General features: G+C 40.6%; 1 protein-coding gene across 1 annotated transcript in view; it reads right to left on the reverse strand.

Annotated features, from left to right (window-relative positions):
- The window catches only part of TRIP11 (thyroid hormone receptor interactor 11), a 97,869-nt gene that overhangs the window by 73,930 nt on the left and 2,543 nt on the right, over positions 1-21,396 (reverse strand). The window contains exons 2-7 of the mRNA XM_075065644.1: positions 17,311-17,387; positions 16,559-16,669; positions 14,808-15,086; positions 11,755-11,823; positions 5,477-5,642; positions 2,514-2,876 (exon numbers count right to left, since the gene is read on the reverse strand). Of these exons, the coding sequence (XP_074921745.1) occupies positions 2,514-2,876; positions 5,477-5,642; positions 11,755-11,823; positions 14,808-15,086; positions 16,559-16,669; positions 17,311-17,387 (1,065 nt within the window). The remainder of the gene's footprint in view (positions 1-2,513; positions 2,877-5,476; positions 5,643-11,754; positions 11,824-14,807; positions 15,087-16,558; positions 16,670-17,310; positions 17,388-21,396) is intronic.

Below are 21,396 nucleotides of genomic sequence, written 5' to 3' on the forward strand. Positions count from 1 at the left end.
AAGGGAGCGCTACGCGGGCTTGGGGCCTCCGCGAGAGGTATAGTGACACCGGGGTGACCACTGGGTCATCCACCTCAGGGACCTCCTCTACGGGTAAGTTTATATTTAAAGCAACCCGGCGTAGTAGGTCCTGGTGAGCCCTGAGGTCGATAGGCGGTGGCCCTGATGTAGATGTTCCCGCCACAGCCTCGTCCGGGAAAGAAGATGACGAGACTCCCGGGACCAAAGGGTCTTGAAGAGACTCTTGGTCCTGTGGGGCATCTACGGCTTGTTCAGGGTGAGCCATGTCCCGGGCTGGCAGCTGCTCCACAGTTTCTGGAGGTGGTCTGCTCACCGGGGACTCAGGTGCCCTTTTGTCGGAGGGAACAGAGCGAGGCGGTGGCTGGTGACGCCCCTGGCTCTGGTGGTAAGCCCACGGAGTCCAAAAGGGCCATGGCTGAGGTCCTTGAGTGTCCGAATCCCCATAAGATGCCGAGTCGGCATGGGAGGAAACGGATGGTTGGCGGGATGGCCAAGGCGGGGCCGAGAGTGTGAGATGATCCTCTCTACGGCCAGTTAAGTCCTGTCCGCGTGGTGCCGGGGAGCGGTACCTGGAGTCCCGCCGGTGCCGCGAATGCGACCGGGACCTACTACCAGCGCGGTGCTGGGAGGTCGACCGGTGCCGGAAGCGTCCGTGCCGAGATCGGCTGCGGGACGTGCGGTGTCGGGAGGTCGACCGGTGCCGGGAGCCTCCGTGCTGAGACCGGCTCCAAGACGTGCGGTGCCAGGAGCGGTGCCGAGATCTGGAACGGCGCCGGTAATGCCTTGACGGCGATCGGGACCTTGAGCGGTACCGCGAGTACGTCCGGTACCTTGATGGGGAACGGTACCGGGACTGCGAGCGGCCGCCGGATCCGGAGCGATGGTGAGACCGGGACCGTCTGCGTGACCTCGACCTGGAACGAAGTCCCACGGTGCCGGGAGAAGGTCTCACGAGAGCCGGCTTGCCCAGAGATTGTGGGACCCGCACCGGAGGTGCCGGGGGTCGAGGCAGCTCAGGTTCTGTCATCGCAATGAGGTATCGTGCGGCTGAGAACATCTCCGGGGTCGAAGGCACAATAAGCTCAACCGCGGCACGCGCCGGGGAGCCAATAGGCACCGGACTCGACGGCCTTTCTGAGGCCGGAATCAACGGTGCAACAGACCTCGAGGCCGCGGCAGAAGGAGCCGGTGCCGGACGGTCTGTTGTGGGCAAGCGCTCTGACTGCAGGGCTGGTGTAGTGGCCGCAGGAGGCTTACGCTTCTTGCCTCTCGGAGAGCGCGTGCCGTGCCGAGCAGGAGTAGGTGCCGGAGACTGGTGAGGTGTCTTCTTTGAGGGCGTATGATGCGGTGCTGAGGAGGTGCTTGTTCCTGGTGCCGCGGGCGGTGGAGTGAGCGCTGCCTCCATGAGCAACTGTTTAAGGCAAACGTCCCTCTCTTTTTAGGTCCGGGGCTTGAATGCCTTACAAATCTTGCATCTGTCTGTCAGGTGGGATTCGCCCAGACACTTCAGACAAGAATCGTGCGGGTCGCCTGTGGGCATCGGTCGACGGCAGGCCACGCACGGTTTGAAGCCCGGCGACCCGGGCATGAGCCCGGTACCGGGGTAGGGGACAGGCTAAGCCGCGATCTCTACTAACTAATTACAAACAACTACTAAAGAAGGAAAAACTAACTACTAACTACTATTTAAAAGTTCAACTATATACAAAATTCAAGAGGATACGAGTGAATGCTAGGGAGGTGGAGAACAGATGGAACTGTGGAGCACAGACTAACGACCGACACGGGCGGTAAGAAGGAACTGAGGAGCGGTCGGGCCGGCAGGGCTATATATCAGGCGCCATGACGGCGCCATTCCAGGGGGCACCCTGCCGGCCCACCGAGTGTTGCTAGGGTAAAAGTCTCCGACGAACGTGCACGCGGCATGCGCACACCTACTGGAATGGATATGAGCAAGCACTCGAAGAAGAAAAGTAATTTTTCATGTGCCATGTCATAATTTTAAATTGTTCAATTGTCATCTTTAGCGTCTCTTCTTTCCAGTGTAAATAATCTTAGTATTTTCAATAACATTTTAAGACCGGCCATATCTCTAACACTTGCCAGCATCTCTCTACATATTTTGATCTTAGCTGTATGCTTACAGAGTGATGCAAATAATATTAGAAATCATCATCATAAAACTGGCATTTTATTTTTTTATTTTTTTTTAACATTATGGCAAAACGGAAAACAAAAATTCCTGCTAGGCTCTAGCCAGGCATCTTCACTAAGCTATCCAGAGACTTCTACCTCACTATCAGAGTAGTGCCAAGGTAGTCCTTTCAGATCTTCTTTTACTTGATCATTTCAGGGGTAAACCTTTTTCAAAAGTGGCTCTATTCATAGTTATCACAATCTCATTTATTCATATTTCTTTTCCTAAAATGGCTTCAATTTTTAAATGTGTAAAATATTTTGGATAGGAGCTGAAAATCTCAATTGCTTCCTACCCAACAGTGCTTGTTGTAGTCGGAGCACTTCTTCCTCTGACGATGTCATCAGTGTGAGTTTTTTCCCCTGTTCTTTCAGAAGGGTCTCCTGTTCTGCAACATAATTTTGAAGCTTAATAAACTCAGATTTCAGTCTTTCATATTCTTGTATTTGGCTGTTTTCCATCTTTACCAGTTCTCTCTCATTCAGCAGGATTTTGTTCTCATTTTCTACAGAACATAATTTCTCATTTAAATTTTTAACTTTATCCTCCAGTTCCTTCATATTGTGTGTGTCCTTTAGTTTTTCAGTTTGTAGGATTTGAATGTTCTTTTGCAAGTCGCTAATTTTAGAATAATCAGTGATTCCAATGCATGCACCACCTGAAAAAGCACAAGAGATTGAGTTTAGTAACCAAAGTCAGCATTATAGAATTTTCTCCTGAAACAGCTACCAACTAAGAATTTTTATTCTTGAAAGGTTGGCAATGTTAAACAATAACTTTAGTGAAATGGAGGCAGTCACTTCACCTACAGAAAAGCAAGACAGACATTTAGAAGAACAAGTGTTTGAAGTATATAAAGATACATGGTTTGCTTTAGAAGAAGAGATACACCTCACAGCTGCTTATGTTGATAACTATAAAATGGCACTTTTGAAATAAGTGAAGTGAGGCAGATACAGTTCTAACCAGCAATAGTTTAAAAAATTGACTTAAAGGGAAAAATAATCAAAAATCACAACGAGTATCAAAATATAAAGTTGTCCAGTCAGTCCTTCATAAGTTCCTAAACTATTTCTCCAGAAAACTGTTAGCTACCAGGTTCGTTTCAGATCAAAGGACATTAGGTTTTGTGGTTTGTTGTTTTAATGTAACAGAGTTAATGAATGGTTGTCACAGGTTATAATAATTTATATATTTCATATGTATTCATTTTAGTCAATTTTAAATTCTAGGACTGAGGCTGAAAACTGGAGATCAGCACAAACATATTAGATTTATTTTAAGTTCCTTCAAGAATTAAAGAATGTTCTGATGACAATCATATGTTCTATACACAAACACTGCATTTAAATTCTCATTACATTTGGTTTTGTTATTTTATACATAAATCCCTACATTTATAATTCAATTTACAGTAAACAGTATTGACTTTTACTCTAAAGATTTACATTAAAAAATGTACATTGCCAAGCACAGAAGCAAAGACATATTATTCTGAAATAAAACTCTCAGACTTTCAACCTAAAGGTCATGTTCAAGAGAAGTTGGGTTTTTATAGGTACAAGACATAATGTCCCTAAAACTTTAGAAGCCTCTCTATAGCCAGTGTAACTTATAATGCAAATCATTTATACAAGTTACAGAGTTTGAGAAGGCCGAAAGCCATAATTTAGATAGAAGCTGCTAAAAAGACACGTTGCTTGTCTATTCATGACTACATAAATTCTGAAAACAAGAAATTCTAGGTTCTGCATCCAGATAATCCCAGATGGGTGAAAACGCAATTTAGCAAGGGTATGGTCATAGGGGAGTAATATCATACTAAGCAGTGTAAGAAGTATTTTGTCTTACAGCTGAGTCATGATGCAAGAGATGTGCGGCTCATGCCTTTGATTTCACCTAAGACTCTTTAAAAGGATTGTTTTGAAAAAAGTTAGAAGACCGAACAATTTTAACAGGCATTAAGATACCATGAGTCAATTCCCTACCACTCTGGTTAAGACCTCAAAAGGTTCTTACATGGTGCTTCTGCCTAACTCTATATCTGAGGAGACACTGTTGGTGATGGAGTTTCTCTTTCTTTCTGGGAAGGGACAGTTGTCATTGGAAGTACATCTCTTTCCCAAAAGGGTAACATGTACTCTTTGAGTGGCAGAGTTTTGATGAATCAGTTACAAATGAAACTTACTAAGTTTAGATATGAACTTGTAAATGAGGCCCCCTTCAAAAAGAGACCCAATTTATAAGACATATGAACTTTCACTTCTATGCATCCAAAGATATCCCAGTACAAGAAAAACAGATAAAGGCACTTGTTGCTAGAAAGTGTTCTATCTACCAACCCATCCAACCAGGAACTTATACAGCCCTCATCACCATCAACTCTGACTTCGTATCATTCAGTGAGTGACCAATTTAGTACCTACTACTTGCCTCCAGAATTTTTTTTTGTGTTGAAAAAAGTTTTCACTCTATTCTGTAGTCTCTTTCCAAATCAATACTGGATTGAAATCAAACATATGTTGGCTTTATGGATTTAGTACAGTGCTCTCAAACTTTTGTACTGATGACTCCTTTCACACAGCAAGGCACTGACTGCAACCCCCCCATATAAATTAAAAACACGTTTTTATGTATTTAATACTATTATAAATGCTGGAGGCAAAGGGAGGTTTGGGTCGAGGCTGACAGCTCACGACCCCCCCCATGTAATAACCTTATGACCCCCCTGAGGGGTCCCAACTCCCAGTTTGAGAACTCCTGATTTAGTGCATACCACCTGCCTGAGGATATGGATGTAAGTAGATTATGAGGGGACAAATTAATGTCCAGGAGTTTAAAAAAATATCCTGCAATAAATACAAGTGAAGAGAGATATCTGTTTCTCAGATAGTTTTCAACTCTAGTAGATTGGGAATAGCAGGAGAGAAGCCTTCCACAGGTAGTAACCCCATAGGTCTGAAAAATTAATTTAACAGACTTGAAGAGTTTCTCACTCAGTATCTAGACCAGAATCTGTGTGGTGGACAGCTGAAAGTCACATGTGTTTTCTTCTGAAGAGCAGCCATTAACAATGCAATTAAATGTGCTCAACTCAATTATAACCAAACTAAAGATTTGCTAAATCCATATGAATGTATTGGACATAGATTACACTGCTCATTTGTATGTGCATTTGATATTCTGAATAAAGTTCATTCCATACAAAAGCTGAGGGTAACAGCTTATAAAATAGAATGATCGCAGGGTAATAAATACCTTGCTGTAACTGATTTTCAAGTTCTTCAATTCGCTCCTCATATTCACTCAACTCCTCCCGGTGCCGACGACTTATCTCTGCTAGTTTCTGTCGATGTGCATCCTGTAATACTGAAAGCTCATGCTGATGTTCATCTATGTCTTGACTTAAATTCTGTTTCAGCTCCTAAAAAGTGTAATTGAAAAAAAAAATTGAGAATGCAGACACACAGTATGTGTACGTTTTAAAAGAATATTTTTCTGCACCTGCAAAGATACTGCCAAATATTTTACACCAACAATAAAATGTGCCTGTTTAAGAATTATTTATTTATACAATCAATGTGGTTGGCATGGTTCAAACTAAAAAGAGCCCCACCTCAAAGAACTTGTAATCTCAGACACATAGGAGAATGTAAACATTAGGACAGGGATTGGCAACCTTTGGCACACGGCCAATCAGGGAAATTCATTGGTGGGCCAAGACAGTTTGTTTACCTGCAGCGTCTGCAAGTTCAGCCGATCGCAGCTCCCACTGGCCACAGTTCAATGTTCCAGCCAACGGGGGCTGCGGGAAGCAGTGTGGGCCAAGGGATGTGCTGGCCGCCACTTCCCGCAGCCTCCATTGGCCTGGAATGGCAAACTGTGGCCCGTGGGAGCTGAGATTGGCCGAACCTATGGATGCTGCAGGTAAACAAACCACCCCAGCCTGCCAGCGGGTTTCCCCTGACGGGCTGCATGCCAAAGACTGCTGATCCCTGCATTAGGACATCCACCACCTCACCTCTCACATACACACACTCCCACTCACATTAGCTAAATTATAATCAGGTTAATATTGTCTCAAATGTCAAATAACTTGTATTTTCAGATCTATCACCTTGTTTCAATGACAGACAAAACATCTCTAACCTCTATTAATGAAAATTCAGATAATATTTTTGTTTGGATGGAGAACTCATGTTAATTAGGAAACTCTAATTACTGATACATCAGGGCTGCCAAGTAAACAGGTGAACAAGTTTCTTGAATAAGAAAGTAATGACAACAAAAATCTCTGTATGTGTGTTTTTAATGGAACCATGAGCACAAAATGCTATTTTCCTATTTGTAACTGTACATGTTGTCTGACTACTTTTGTATAACACCACGCTGTGTCCCATGGATGTGCATTTCTACTCTGATCTTTTCAGCACAGAGAAAATACCCCACACCGCTCTACAGTCCCAGGTAAAGCAATCCATAGCAGCAGTTAATAACTAGCTATGTTAAATCCCTTTAGCTTTTCTTCAGATCCTCAAATCCCTGGAAGTGCCCACTCTGAACATTATCGCTTAAACAACAAAAGTACTTAGCACTTATACAGCACATCACATCTTCTAAAAACTTTACAAATACTGAAAGGAAAAAATGTCATCTTGGAGCTTGACTGTAATACAAAATTGAAAACAAAAGCATTTATCAACTATAGGGATAGTCTGCAGTGTTCTTTCATCCAAAAAGTAACTTAGGCCTTGTACACATGACAAGTTAGTGCCTGGGAAGCCAGCATGTGAATCTACAAGGCATAAGCTTGCCATGCATTAACTCGCCCTGTGGACATTACTATGGTGCAGTGAAAGTGCCAAAGTACTATTTTACACTCCGGGACTTTTACTGTGTGGTAGCAGTGTCCATATAGCGAGTTAATGTGTGGCAAGCTGATGCCCTGTAGATTCACATCCTGGCTTGCTGGGTACTAACTTTTCACGTAGACAAGCACTTACTTTATGCAAACACAGGAATTTACTAACAGCCAGAATGTTAGCCCACAACCTTAGCCTCAGCTTTCTCCTCTTTAAGCAACAAGAAAATTCAGCCTCACTAGGGAGAGTAGCTGGGACTATTCTTGAAAGAAGAATCAAGATCATGGTCAATTAATTTGTACTGGTGAAAAAAATAACTTCTGCTACAATTGGCTAAAAAAATTAAAATATTGGATTGCTCCTACTTTGACAGAAAGTGGGCTCAATTCTGTAACCTGGACTCATCTTGGAAGAGATTCCACAACCCTTAGATTCTCACAGAGGGCTTAAACTTGCTTCAACAGAAGTCAATGAGAGCCATGCAACAGACTTCTTTTGAAGCAGGAGCAGGCCATAGGACTAGAGGCTGGCACTTGTTTTGGGAAGAGTTACAGTATGTGGATTATTTACACTTTAGTAGACAAATGCAACATTATAGTAGCTTACAGAAGGCAAAAGGAAGAGTAACTTTCTGAACCAGCCACAGAGCAAAGTGTCATATAACTTGTGGAAAAGGCTAGTCCACAATGAAAAGTACATAAAAAGGGCTGCAGAGCTCACTCAGACTTCTGTGATACTTATTGAGAGCAGTGGTTCTCAACCATGGGTATGCATACCCCTGGGACACGCAGAGGTCTGCCAGGGGGTACATCAACTCATCTAGATATTTGCCTAGTTTTACAAGGCTACATAAAAAGCACTAGTGAAGTCAGCAGAAACTAAAATGTCATACAGTGACCTGTACATAATACTCTATATACTGTACACTGAAATATAAGTGCAGTACTTATATTTAAATTAATTTATTTTATAATATGGTAAAAATTAGAAAGTAACCAATTTTTCAGTAATATTGTGCGGTTGCACTTTTGTATTTTTATGTCTGATTTTGTAAGAAAGTAGTTTTTAAATGTGGTGAAAGTTGGGGTACGCAAGATAAATCAGCAGAGAATCCTGTGGCACCTTACAGACTAACAGACGTTTTGGAGCCTGAGCTTTCGTGGGTGAATACCCACTTCATCAGAAGCATTCACCCACGAAAGCTCATGCTCCAAAACGTCTGTTAGTCTATAAGGTGCCACAGGATTCTCTGCTGCTTTTACAGATCCAGACTAACACGGCTACCCCTCTGAAGATAAATAAGACTCCTGAAAGGGGTACAATAGTCTGGAGAGGTTGAGAGTTACTGATTTAGAGCTTTTCCTAATTTGAAAGTTGCCTTAAGTATCCAAGACTCTGGGGAAAAGACAACTGCAAAAATATACCTTCCTTCTAATCATATGTATAAATTCAGTATTATAAGCTTATTGGAAATCTAGAAAAAATAGCTGATTCTGGTAGTATAACTAGAATTCTGCATCCCCGGCAAGGTGCAATTAGGTTTTTCACTTTTCAATACAGAAAAAAAGGTGAGCACTACTTACTTACATAGGATAAATAATAAGGATGTAATAACTAACATTTAATAGCAGCAATGCATGATTAGGAGGAGTTTTCCTGTTATTCCCTGAACTTCTCCAGGTACGTATTAATTACCAGGAAGTCTCCTCTCGATCATTCATTATAACTTACATTAAAAAACACAAATATGGGAGAAAAACAAACTAGAAAATTTAAGTTATACTAGATAATACACTTCCTCTCACCTTACCATGTATTGAAGATAAAACTGATTTCATTTTCCAGCTTCACTGTAAGTATAAAAACGTATTTTTGTCTTATTTCACCATTTACATTATTTATTTACATATGTATACCATGTACAATAACCAGTACATGCCTTCACACCTATGCAGTACATTAATAAGTTAGAATGGTTAACTTAAAAAACAGGACTCAGAATAGAGCAAAAGTACAGAAGTGCTTAACACATATAGTTCCCACTGACATCACTTGGAGTTGTAGAGACTTGGGGAAGGGGTTAGGGAGGGAAAGCAACCTCAAAGTATTCCATGACAGGCATCCAAAAATTGAGGCACTACAAATCACTGGCTACTTTTGAAGTGTTGGCCTTAAACTTTATATTTTCAAGCCTATAATATTGTAATAAGACAGTTGCATAACCAACCTGAAAGACACTCATTCATCTAATCAATCAGAATTTTTTTTAAAATATAGGAGGCATGGCAACATTTCAGGGTATGTCTACAATACGGGATTATTCCGATTTTACATAAACCGGTTTTTTAAAACAGATTGTATTAAGTCAAGTGCACGCAGCCACACTAAGCACATTATTTCCACGGTGTGCGTCCACGTACCAAGGCTAGCGTCGATTTCTGGAGCGTTGCACTGTGGGTAGCTATCCCGTAGCTATTCCATAGTTCCCACAGTCTCCCCCGCCCATTGGAATTCTGGGTTGAGATCCCAATGCAAAAAACAGTGTCGCGGGTGATTCTGGGTAAATTGGGTAAATGTCGTCACTCAATCTTCTCCCGTGAAAGCAACGGCAGACAATCATTTCCACGCCCTTTTTCCCTGGATTGCCCTGGCAGCGCCATAGCATGGCAACCATGGAGCCCGTTTTGCCTTTTGTCACTGTCACGTATGTGTACTGGATGCTGCTGACAGACACATGGTACTGCAGTGCTACACAGCAGCATTCATTTGCCTTTGCAAGGTAAAGCAGAGACAGTTACCAGTTATTCTGCACCGTCTGCCATTGGTTGGCATGTTTGATTGCCAGTTTTGCACCGTTTGCAATTGGAAATTGGCGATGACAGTTATCAGTCCTTTTGTACCGTCTGCTGCTGTCATGGGTGCTCCTGGCTGGCCTCGCTGAGGTCGGCCGGGGCGCATGGACAAAAATGGGAATGACTCCCAGGTCATTCCCTTCTTTATGTTTTGTCTAAAATAGAGTCAGTCCTGCCCTAGAATATGGGGCAAGTGTACTAGAGAACCAGAGAGCACAGCTGCTCCAGGGTCAGAGCCCCAGAGATCCCGCAGAAATGATGAGCTGCATGCCATTCTAGGGGGTGCCCCTGCAACAACCCCATTCCGTTGCTTCCCTCCTCCCCCAACCCTCCTGGGCTACCTGTGGCAGTGTCCCCCATTTGTGTGATGAAGTAATAAAGAATGCAGGAATAAGAAACACTGACTTTTTAGTGAGATAAAATGAGGGGGAGGCAGCCTCCAGCTGCTATGATAGTCCAGGCAGGACATTAAAGGTCGGGGGGAGAGGAGAGGGGATCCCAGGGGCTATGATGGCAGTACAGCCTTTTCTTTGCTATGAATGAGGGGTGGGGCTTATGTGAAGCTCAGCCTTTTGCTATGATGAGGACCGTCTTACAGGACAATTCTGTACCATCTGGGAATGAGGGATTCCATTCCCATTTTTACCAGCGCCCCGGCCAGACCTCCCTGAGGCCAGCCAGGAGCACTCACAGGCTGATGATGACAATGGATATCAGTCATTTTGCACCGTCTGCCACCGGGGAGGGGATGCTGGCTGTTCAGCTGCTGCAGCACCCCGTCTACCAGCAGCATGCAGTAGACATAGGGTGACATTGAAAAAGGCGAGAAACTGATTTTTTCCCCTTTCTTTTCGGGGGGGGAGGGAGGGGTAATTGACGACATATACCCTGAAACACCCGGAAAAATGTTTTTGACCCTTCAGGCATTGGGAGCTCAGCCAAGAATGCAAATGCTTTTCGGAGACTGCGGGGACTGTGGGATAGCTGGAGTCCTCAGTCCCCCTCCCTCCCTCCATGAGCATCCATTTGATTCTTTGGCTTTCCTTTACGCCTTGTCACGCAGCACTGTGCTGAAGTCCCTGCTGTGGCCTGTCTGTCTATCATAGCCTGGAGATTTTTTTCAAAATGCTTTGTCATTTCGTCTTTCTGTAACGGAGCTCTGATAGAACAGATTCGTCTCCCCATACAGCGATCAGATCGAGTATCTCCCGTACGGTCCATGCTGGAGCTCTTTTTGGATTTGGGACCGCATCGTCACCCGTGCTGATCAGAGCTCCACGCTGGGCAAACAGGAAATGAAATTCAAAAGTTCACCGGGTTTCTCCTGTCTACCTGGCCAGTGCATCCGAGTTTAGATTGCTTTCCAGAGCGGTCACAATGGTGCACTGTGAGATACCGCCCGGGGGCCAATACCGTCGAATTGCAGCCACACTAACCCTAATCCGACATGGCAATACCGATTTCAGCGCTACTCCCCTCCTCGGGGAGGAGTACAGAAATCGGTTTTAAGAACCCTTTATATCAATATAAAGGGCTTCGTTGTGTGGTCGGGTGCAGGGTTAAATCGGTTTAACGCTGCTAAATTCGGTATAAACGCGTAGTGTAGACCAGGCCTGTTGTAAACACAATTATATTATATGCCAATACACTTTGTTGGCACGATCAGGTACTAAACACTTATGCATACACTTAACTTGATTCACATGACACGTGACTGAAGTCATCTGGACTACACATGTAAATGTTTGCAGGATTAGGGGCTTAGCTGCAAATTATAAAAAATTTATGGGTGTGGGTTGATCTGTAAAAACTGTCACCTTACTTTGATAATATTTTGCAGCTTGCAGATTTCACTTTTATCAGCATTATTTGTTCCTTGTACTCTGGAAGACTAGATAAAAGAAGAAAAATAATACTTCAGTTTGGGAAATAAATTGAGATAAACAACAGTTTATTTTCCTTTGAGCACTTCAACAGCAAATAATTCTTAATAAAATAGAAAATGCAAGGACACTAAAAGTACTTACTAAACGTAAGTAAGCCTGCACCACAACAGTCAAACATAGGTATTTTTATTATAAAGAGATGGCTATTAAAATGTAAAGTTTAAAGCTACAATAGCTTTATTTCAAAGGAAAAAATATAAAATAGCATTTCTCTATTGAAACATAAGAACAGCTATTGGATTTCTTTGTGCATAAATTTCACGTATATTGATTGCATTTATGACATGCTAGCGTATTTAACAGTTTCTTGCATTTAAAGAAAACCTATATACTCACGGTATTTAATTCCGGTATATGTAACTGTAGATGCTATGGACACAAGTAATATCACTGAAATCAAATGCACTAGTTGCTTGAGCAAAGATCAGTCACATAAGTTTGCAGGATTGGGCTCCACTTGATCACAGCAATGAGAATTTTTGTAACTGACAGAAAATCAAGTTAAGTGGTAAGGGAAAATTACAGATGGTAAAATTTATAATAAAATTGGCAATTACAGTATCACTTTGTCTGTTGGCAGAGTAGTAACTTACAATTAACAGCACAAACAACAAGAGAAAAAGCACTTTTTAGAAGCCTACATATGAAAATCCCCAAAGAAGTTATAATATTTTGGGTAGAACCCTTGTAAATATTTAAGAAAATATTTGGATGTTTCTCTACATTTTCAAATATATTGATTTCATTTACAACACAGAATACAAAGTGTACAGTGCTCACTTTATAGAATTACTTTTATTACAAATATTTTCACTGTAAAAATGATAAAACAAAAGAAACAGTATTTTCCAATTCAACTCTTACAAGTACTGTAGTGCAATCTCTTTATCATGAAACTGCAATTTACATATGTAGATTTTTTTTGGTTACATAACTGCACTCAAAAACAAAAAAAATGCAACACTTTAGAGCCTACAAGTCCACTCTGCCTTACTTCTCATTCAGCCATTCGCTAATACAAACAAGTTTGTTTACATTTACAGGAGATAATGCTGCCCACTTCTTATTTACAATGTCACCAGAAAGTCAGAACAGGCATTCACATGGGACTTTTGTAGCCAGGATTGAAAGGTATTTACGTGTCAGATCTGCTAAACATCTGTAGGCCCTTTCATGATTCGGCTGCCATTCCAGAAGATATGCTTCCATGCTGGATGAGGCTCATTAAAAAAAAAAATGCATTAATTAAATTTGTGACTGAACTCCTTGGGGGAGAATTTTATGTCTCCGGCTCTATTTTACCCACATTGTGCCATATATTTCATGCTATAGTAGTCTCAGATGATCACCCAGCACATGTTCATTTTAAGAACACTTTTGCTGCAGATTTGACTGAAGGTAAAGATGGTAACAATGTGAGATTTCAGCACTGGACCCAAGATTTAAGAAGCTCTTCCAAAATTTGAGAGGGATGAGGTGTGGCACATGCTTTCAGAAGTCTTGAAAGAGCAACATTACGATGCAGAAACTACAGAACCCAAACCACCAAAAAAGAAAAATCAACCTTCTGCTGGTGATATCTGACTCAGATAATGAAAATGAACATGCATCAGCCTGCACTGCTTTGGATGGTTATCGAGCAGAACCCTTCATCAGCACGGATGCATGTCTTCTGGAATGGTGGTTAAAGCATGAAGGGACATATGAATCTTTCGCATGTCAGGCACATAAATATCTTGCAAGGCCAGCTACAACAGTGCTGTGAGAACGAACACCTGTTCTCCGTTTCAGGTGATACTGTGAACAAGAAGCAGGCAGCATTATCTCCTGAAAATGTAAACGAACTTGTTTGTCTCAGCGATTGGCTGAAGTAGGACCAAGTAGACTTGTAGGCCCTAAAGTTTTACATTGTTTTACTTCTGAATGCAGTTATTTTTTGTACATAATTCTACATTTCTAAGTTCAACTTTCATGATAAAGAGATTGCACTACAGTAATTGTATTAGGTGAACTGAAAAATACTATTTTTTTCTTTTTTTTTTTTACAGTGCAAATATTTGCAATAAAATAAATATAAAGTGAGCACTGTACACTTTGTATTGTTATAATTGAAATCAATATATTTGAAAATATAGAAAACATCCAATAATATTTAAATAAATGGTATTATTTTATTGTTTAATTGCGCAATTAATTTTTTTAATGGCACGATTAATCGTGATTAATTTTTTTAAATGGCTTGACAGCCCTACTTATAAAACATTTTTACAGATTTTAAGGGGGTGGGAGAGGCGGTATTATTAATATAATGCTGAAGAGTAAAGAAATTCAGTCTCCATAACTAAGTCTTACTATGGCTCCTTTTCTCAGAAAGTAAAAATAATATTTAGAAATTAGCGTGCTATATATTTTTCAAATCACCATCTACCGGTTAAGTTAATCTTTACACCACTTCTGTAAGGCAGGTCTTTATGTATTACCAATTTTTTACTAATGGACAACAGTGACTGAAAGGTACCAAGGGTCACAAACCAGCAAAACCAGAATTAGAATGTATTAGTGCCTGTGGGGATTAATGCAGCACAACTACGGCATCACAGCTATGCCAGCATAACCCAGCAGTGTAGACATAGCTTTCACCAACAGAAGGGGTTTTTCCGTTGCTGTAGGAACACCACCTCCCTGAGCAACAGTAGTTAGGTTGCTGGAAGCACTCTTTCATCATCCTAGCTGTGTCTACATTGGGGATTAGGTCAGCATAGCTATGCAGTATTCAGGGATGTGGATTTGTAACACCCTTGAGCACAGCAGCTATGTCAACCTAAATGCTACTTCTCTACATTTAATTGCTGAACATGAACTTGAACATGACTGGTTTCAGGAGTGACCAATTCACTCAATGTATTAAATATAAGGAAAAATCACCCACCTGTGCTATCTGCATCCAGTGGTCAACCTCAGATTCAAGTCTAGAAACTTCATTGGACAGTCTGTTTATTTCTTGCTGGGACCAGATTATATCTCCAAAGTCCATGTCATCCCCTTGAAAACCTGAAGAATGATGTCTAACCACAGGAACAAAGGAAGCTGATGTAGTGGTTGGCGGCAAAACACCAGCTCCTAACTGTGCTGACTGAGCAGTTGTCTGCAACTTCTGCAACTGTTCCTGTAGTGCATTCTGTCTAGCTTTTAGATGGCTGATTTCAACCTAAATAAACAGAATACAGTGCATGATTTTAGTAAGAAGAAAATCTCAAAGTATAGTCACTTTATCTCTTGTAAATGGATGAAATTTAAACCTGCTATTTGTATTTTCATCTGACATAAAATTACTGAAGTCTCCTTGTTCTTTCACTAGAAAAAAAAATGTTCTCTCTCTAACTCAATGGAGAGGAATGTTCTTGACTGGCTTCTTATAAAGCAAGGACTCTTGTAAAAACTGCTTCTAAAAATTATTCCTTTACCATTTAAGCACTAGTCAGCTAAAGGCACCATATAAGCAAAGTATCCACGCTGCCCCTTAAAAAGAATGCTTCCCTTGTAAATAAAGGTTTTGGTGTATGCAGCAGGCAAATGTACCTAAATTCTACAGCAAGGCTTCTGAGTGCCAGGTCTCACGACACAGTTAAATATAAAAAGTGGTAGATTTTTAAATTAAATATTAAAATAAAAACAACTAGTACAGGGTTCCTCAGATTATTTATTTTGATATTAAGATTGAGGTTATTTTATACTCCAACTTTTCAATGTATTGCTGGTTTTGCATTCACAACACACTATATTAAAGAAGTCACTCTTAGAGCAAAATAAAACTGTTTACACTAAGATACAGAATGAACAAAACACTACAAATATCCAGATTATGCTTTTCCAACTTCAATATGTCCTTTCTTATGCACATACAAATCAAGGGTCTGATCCTGCTCTTACTGAAGTCAACGGAAGATCTGATATTGACTTCAATGGGTGCAACACATGTCTCAAAGATATTCTTTCTGCTAAAAACCCGTTCAGTAAAAGCAATTTTTATAAATGCATTGCTAGTTTTCCTTGTTTAGAAGGCTCTAAAATCTCACATTATACAGCTGCATGCATAGAGGATTACTTAATGCCCAAAAATCCACTTTCCAGAGCTGCAAATGCTATTTTGTCCCATTTTTAAGTGTACACTTAAACCAAATGAACATCTGAAAGAACAACAGAAATAAACACTTTTAAAGAGAATTTTCTCCTTTCTTACCTATCCTTCCAAAAAGCATGATTTAGGACTATAAAATAATTTATAATAATATGTGGTGGTTAATCTCCTCTGTTGCTCCTTAGTGGTAATAGAATAGGGAGAAACTGTGACATCAGACAAGATATTTCTGAGGCTATTTAGATCAATAGCTACATTATATTAAGTCATCTGGCAGGTGTAAGTGTAAACTGATGTGACGTGATTTGGAAGCATTTTGTGAATGATTGAGACGGTCTGTACATTTATAAATGAGCTACAGCACAAATGACAGGATGAGCAATAGGATACTTTATACCATGATGAGCAGTGTGCTGGCCTCTCACCTTTAGAGATTGTATAATAGATATCTTTATCTCTTCAATAAGTAATTGAAACAATGTAGTACATTTTTGTTAACGAATAGATGTATATTGCCTGAAATTATTTATGCTGCACTGTACCTCTCTTTGCTGCAGCTGATTTCGGTACTCTATGGACAACTGCTTTATCTGAAGCTCTGCTGCTTCATGCTTTTCTTCTAGATCACTGCAAACCTTCTTCAGTCTCTCATTCTAGAAAAGTGCAAAGTGACTATTAATAAATGTAAATAACTAAAGTTTATGTTCCTAAGGAATTTGCTAATGGGAGAAAAAATTAAAATAGCTATGTTGCAGACTTCCCATGTTGTCCTACTTTACTCTTTCAAACTTAAACACCTCTTTGAAATTTAAAATATCGCATATAAAAATCTGGATTGAGGGTTACAGGCTGGAAATTACACCTTCTAGATTAGTTTTGATTTGTGGCCAAGTCTGAAATGCAAACCCAGCTATTCCTAAAGCATCTATTTATCTCCTTATCAGCCAGAAAAATGCTGAAAACTTACAAGAAACCTGGACTAGAGACCATCTCAGAGCCAGGAGCTATTGTTACATTTCAAGGTCCCACTGTCTGACATGAACAATGTCAGAATGGAGAAGGCAATCAGTGTAAGAGGTAACAAATCTACAACACACATATGTCCATGCCCACTAAACAAATCTGGCCCTCTGAATGTAATGATGGATTGGGATTTAAACATCATTGTCACCCTCATTTCGAGAGTAAGCATTTTTTTTAAAATCATATTTCTAATACATGTAGAAACAATCAAAATCAGCCTGATCAGTATCCCTTTATTTCGCCTAATTACCTGCATTCCAGAATTGCTTACCTCCAATCTCTGTGTTGCATGAGTACTTTCTATTTCTCTTAGCCTAGAACTGGATACTTGGAGTTCTGTTGGTGCATCTGAAAGATTTAAAAAAAATAAAAAAATCACTCACACTGTGCTCATCTGAATTGGCTGTGACAATTCCACAGGAAGAGACACAAAATAGAATTCTCAGGTAAAGAGAGTATTTGGCTTAGTTACATATTATTACTCCTTAAATGTATTAGTTATTTTCCTTTCTATCTCTTAAAAACATTTTATGGACTACAGTGCAAAAAAACCTCTTCAATTCAGGATTTTAGAATATTTTCTGTTATCTAGGCTTTTTTTTAAGAAACTTCTTGGAACCAATGGCAAACTGTAATTTAAACTGTCAATTTATTCCTGTGGCATCTAAAACTACTATTCTAATCTGAAATTATTTAAATATTCTATTTTACTGTACCCTTTATAATTTTAAACACCTCAATGAAATTCCTCCTATCATATTTTTGCAACACAAAACATAAATCTCAAGTTGCCTCTAAATGTTTGTCCCACTTCTTTGAGCTTTTTTCAGTTTTGCTATACCTTTCCTGAAGGGAGACAACCAAAATTAGAAAAAGCGCAGTATTATAGATGAAGGTGTATCACTGTTCCATATTGTAGGTAATATTTTCTGCATGATTTTAACTCATTTTAAAGCACTTCAGTATTCTATTTGTATTTTTTCCTTACTACAGTTGTGTGATGGGGGATATGCCTCTTCATTGAGCATAATGACTACTAGGTCTTCGTCCCCAAAGAAGTTTGCAAAATTCAGAGCTGATTATCCATGTAACAGAAACGTAGACTATTTAATTTGTCATCATTTTACCAATTCTGCATCCTGCCATCGTGTTAAAATTTAACTGGAGCTGCTCACAATCTTCCATAGTTTTTACTAACCAAAATAACTTGGAGCAATTGGGAAATGTGCTCTGTATCATCATATAGGGTCATATGCAATCGAAAATATCCTTCACTTTCTTTAGCCCATTTCCCCCTAGCATTTTTAAAATTTCCTTATGACTATGACCCATTATCACCTTGTCTCTGTTTGGAGGGGCAGGTGTTCACTACGAGCTACGTACACAAAGGGACGTAGACAGCGTGATGCTGAACGTCACAATGCCTAATTTTTAGGCACCTAGAAAATCACAACACTGATTCATAAAGCGCAAGTTAGGTGTTAGGCTCCCTATACAATGCATAGGGCAAGATAGGTGCCTTAGGTTGTGTCTACACTAGCTCTTTTATTGGTAAAACTCCTGTCAGTCAAGGGGTATGAAAAAAACACCTCCTGGCCAGTAAGTTTCACCAACGAAAGTGCTGCTATGGACAGCACTATGTCAGCAGGAGATACATTCTCACCGACATAGCTACCACCACTTGTTGGGGGTGGTTTAATTATGCCGACGGGAGAGCTCTTTCCTGTCAGCATAGAGGGGCTACACGGGAGACTTTACAGCAGTACCTTTGGGAATCTAACTCTATGTGACTGTTTCTTATTGCTGAAAAAACTTTTAATCCACACCAGGATTTTGCCTCTTTCCACAAGGCTTACTTGTTTTTCTTAATACTCCCATGTGATGATTGCATTAAAAATACAAATAAATGATGTCCAATGGGTCACCTTTTGCGTACTTTTATTAACTTTTCCCAAAACAAATATGAAAGGCAGATTTTCCTTAACACAAGCCAATCTGATTTGACCATATCAGGTTATTATGATTGTTGCATTAAGTATAGTCTATCCTTGGGCAGTGTAATAATTGGTTTCCCTGAAAAAACAGGTGAAGCTCACCACTCTAGTATAATTTATCTTGGATCCCCTTTTTTAGCAGTCAGACATTACATTAACACTTCCTTTTACTAGGGAATAATCACTGTTCTTAAAAGTTGTATAGAATACTGTTGGCAGTCCTCTTATTTCACACTTTACTTCATTCGAAACTCTAACAAACAATGCTTGGCGATTTACTGCATTTGTAATCTCCCACCTGCTCTATGTATTTTGCTGCCTCAAGCACGGCAGTCATGCAGCCTTCGGAGGCATGCCTGCAGGATATCCACTGGAAACGCGAATTCGGCAGCATGCCTGTGGGAGGTCTGCCGGTCCCACGCCTTTGGCGTACCCGCTGCCGAATTGCCACCGAAACCGCGGGGCCAGTGGACCTCCCACAGGCATGCTGCCCTCACAGTGACTGGCAGGCCGCCCCCCGCGGCTTGCTGCCCCAGGCACGTGCCTGGTGCACTGGTGCCTGGAACCGCCCCTGCAAACTGTACTTACATGAACACACCTAGTCTGCCTAGATATTCAGCAGATAGAACAGTGTTGCTCAAAGTGATACACTTTGGCTGGTGTTGGGTTACCTCCACCTAGGAGCAGCAGGGACATACCACCAGTTGCGGGGAGCCACCTGAGGTGAGTGCCACCCGGAGCCAGCACCCCACACTTTCTCCCGTACCCAACCCCTAGTCCTGAGCCCCCTCCCATGCCCAAAATCTCTCCCTCTTGGTTAACCTGAATTTTTGACTTACTGGCACCCCCCCCACCCCATTTGCCCAACATGCCAGATAACAAAGCTTGCACTGTAATATAAGCTTGGGAACAATTATTAAATAATTAAAACAATTATTAAATCTAAAACTGTAAGTAGATCTTTCAGAGTAGAGGGAAATAGACAATCTTTTCTCAGAGTATATTGCTGCCATTAGAACAAATTCCTCTCTCTTTTGGAGTATTTTTATATTAGCAGTCCTGTAACCAAAATATCTTCATTCCATTTAATATTGGAGCCACTTAATACTGGAACAGCCTGCCTGCAGAGAATTCTTACTTTGATGATTACCCACTTCATAAGATCAAACTTGTAAAATTATGTTATTTAAATCCAAATTCTGGTCCCACTATTGGTAACAACAAAACCATTAAAATCACAAAGGCTTCAATTAAAGAGTATTTCTCTAACAAAGCCATAATTTTCAGATGTAATATTATGTTAGCTATATTAACATATGTATATTTTCACCATGTTAGGCAGATAGCTATAAGGCAAAGTCAAACATTTAATTTAAAAAGCTTAAATGCCTTGGAAAAATTAAACACCAGTACTAAAACAGACATAGAATTAACACTGTCTGATGGTCATTGAACTGAACACTTTGCTTGTACATTACATCCCTTTTGTTCCCCCTTTGCTTCTTTCTTTCACTTTAGAATGTAAGCTCTTTCAGACAATGACTGTGTTTTCCTATTTTGTTGTACTTAATGCAGTGGGCTCCGACCTTGATTGGATTTTTTGGGCACTACTGTAACATAAATAAGAAAAATTTCAATTATATTAAAGCCTTGCCTGGGAGACACGTCAGACTTACAATCACATACATATCTGGAAAATACTGAACTAGCAATTGGTTTGCATTCTAAATGGAACCGATCAAGCCAAGCTGTAGATAAACTGAATAAACATAATAAGCCAAAGACAAGTTTGATATGCTTTCAAACCTGGTCAACAAAATACCCTAATGCAATTCCAACACTTCAGGACAACAAAATAAGAACAGGAACAGGACACATGCCAATAACTTTTGCAATATATATACCTCTAAATAAGTTTATACTGCACTTAGTTTGGTTTGCTAAGTTTATTTTCCACAGAGCCCAGATAGTGTGGTGTGCACAGAATAAGAACTTGAAAGAAGTGGAGGAGCGAAATCAGGAAGGCCAAATCACACTTGGAGTTGCAGCTAGCAAGAGATATTAAGAGTAACAAGAAGAGATTCTTCAGGTATGTTAGCAAAAAGAAGAAAGTCAAGGAAAGTGTGGGCCCCTTACTGAATGAGGGAGGCAACTTAGTGACTGAGGATGTGGAAAAAGCTAAAGTACTCAATGCTTTTTTGCCTCTATCTTCACGAACAAGGTCTGCTCCCAGACTGCTGCACTGGGCAGCACAGCATGGAGAGGAGGTGACCAGCCCTCTGTGGAAAAAGAAGTGGTTCAGGACTATTTAGAAAACCTGGACGAACACAAGTCCATGGGGCCAGATGTGCTGCATCCAAGGG

Source organism: Chelonoidis abingdonii, chromosome 4 (genome assembly GCF_003597395.2).
Source record: "Chelonoidis abingdonii isolate Lonesome George chromosome 4, CheloAbing_2.0, whole genome shotgun sequence".
NCBI classification, from domain to species: Eukaryota; Metazoa; Chordata; order Testudines; family Testudinidae; genus Chelonoidis; species Chelonoidis abingdonii.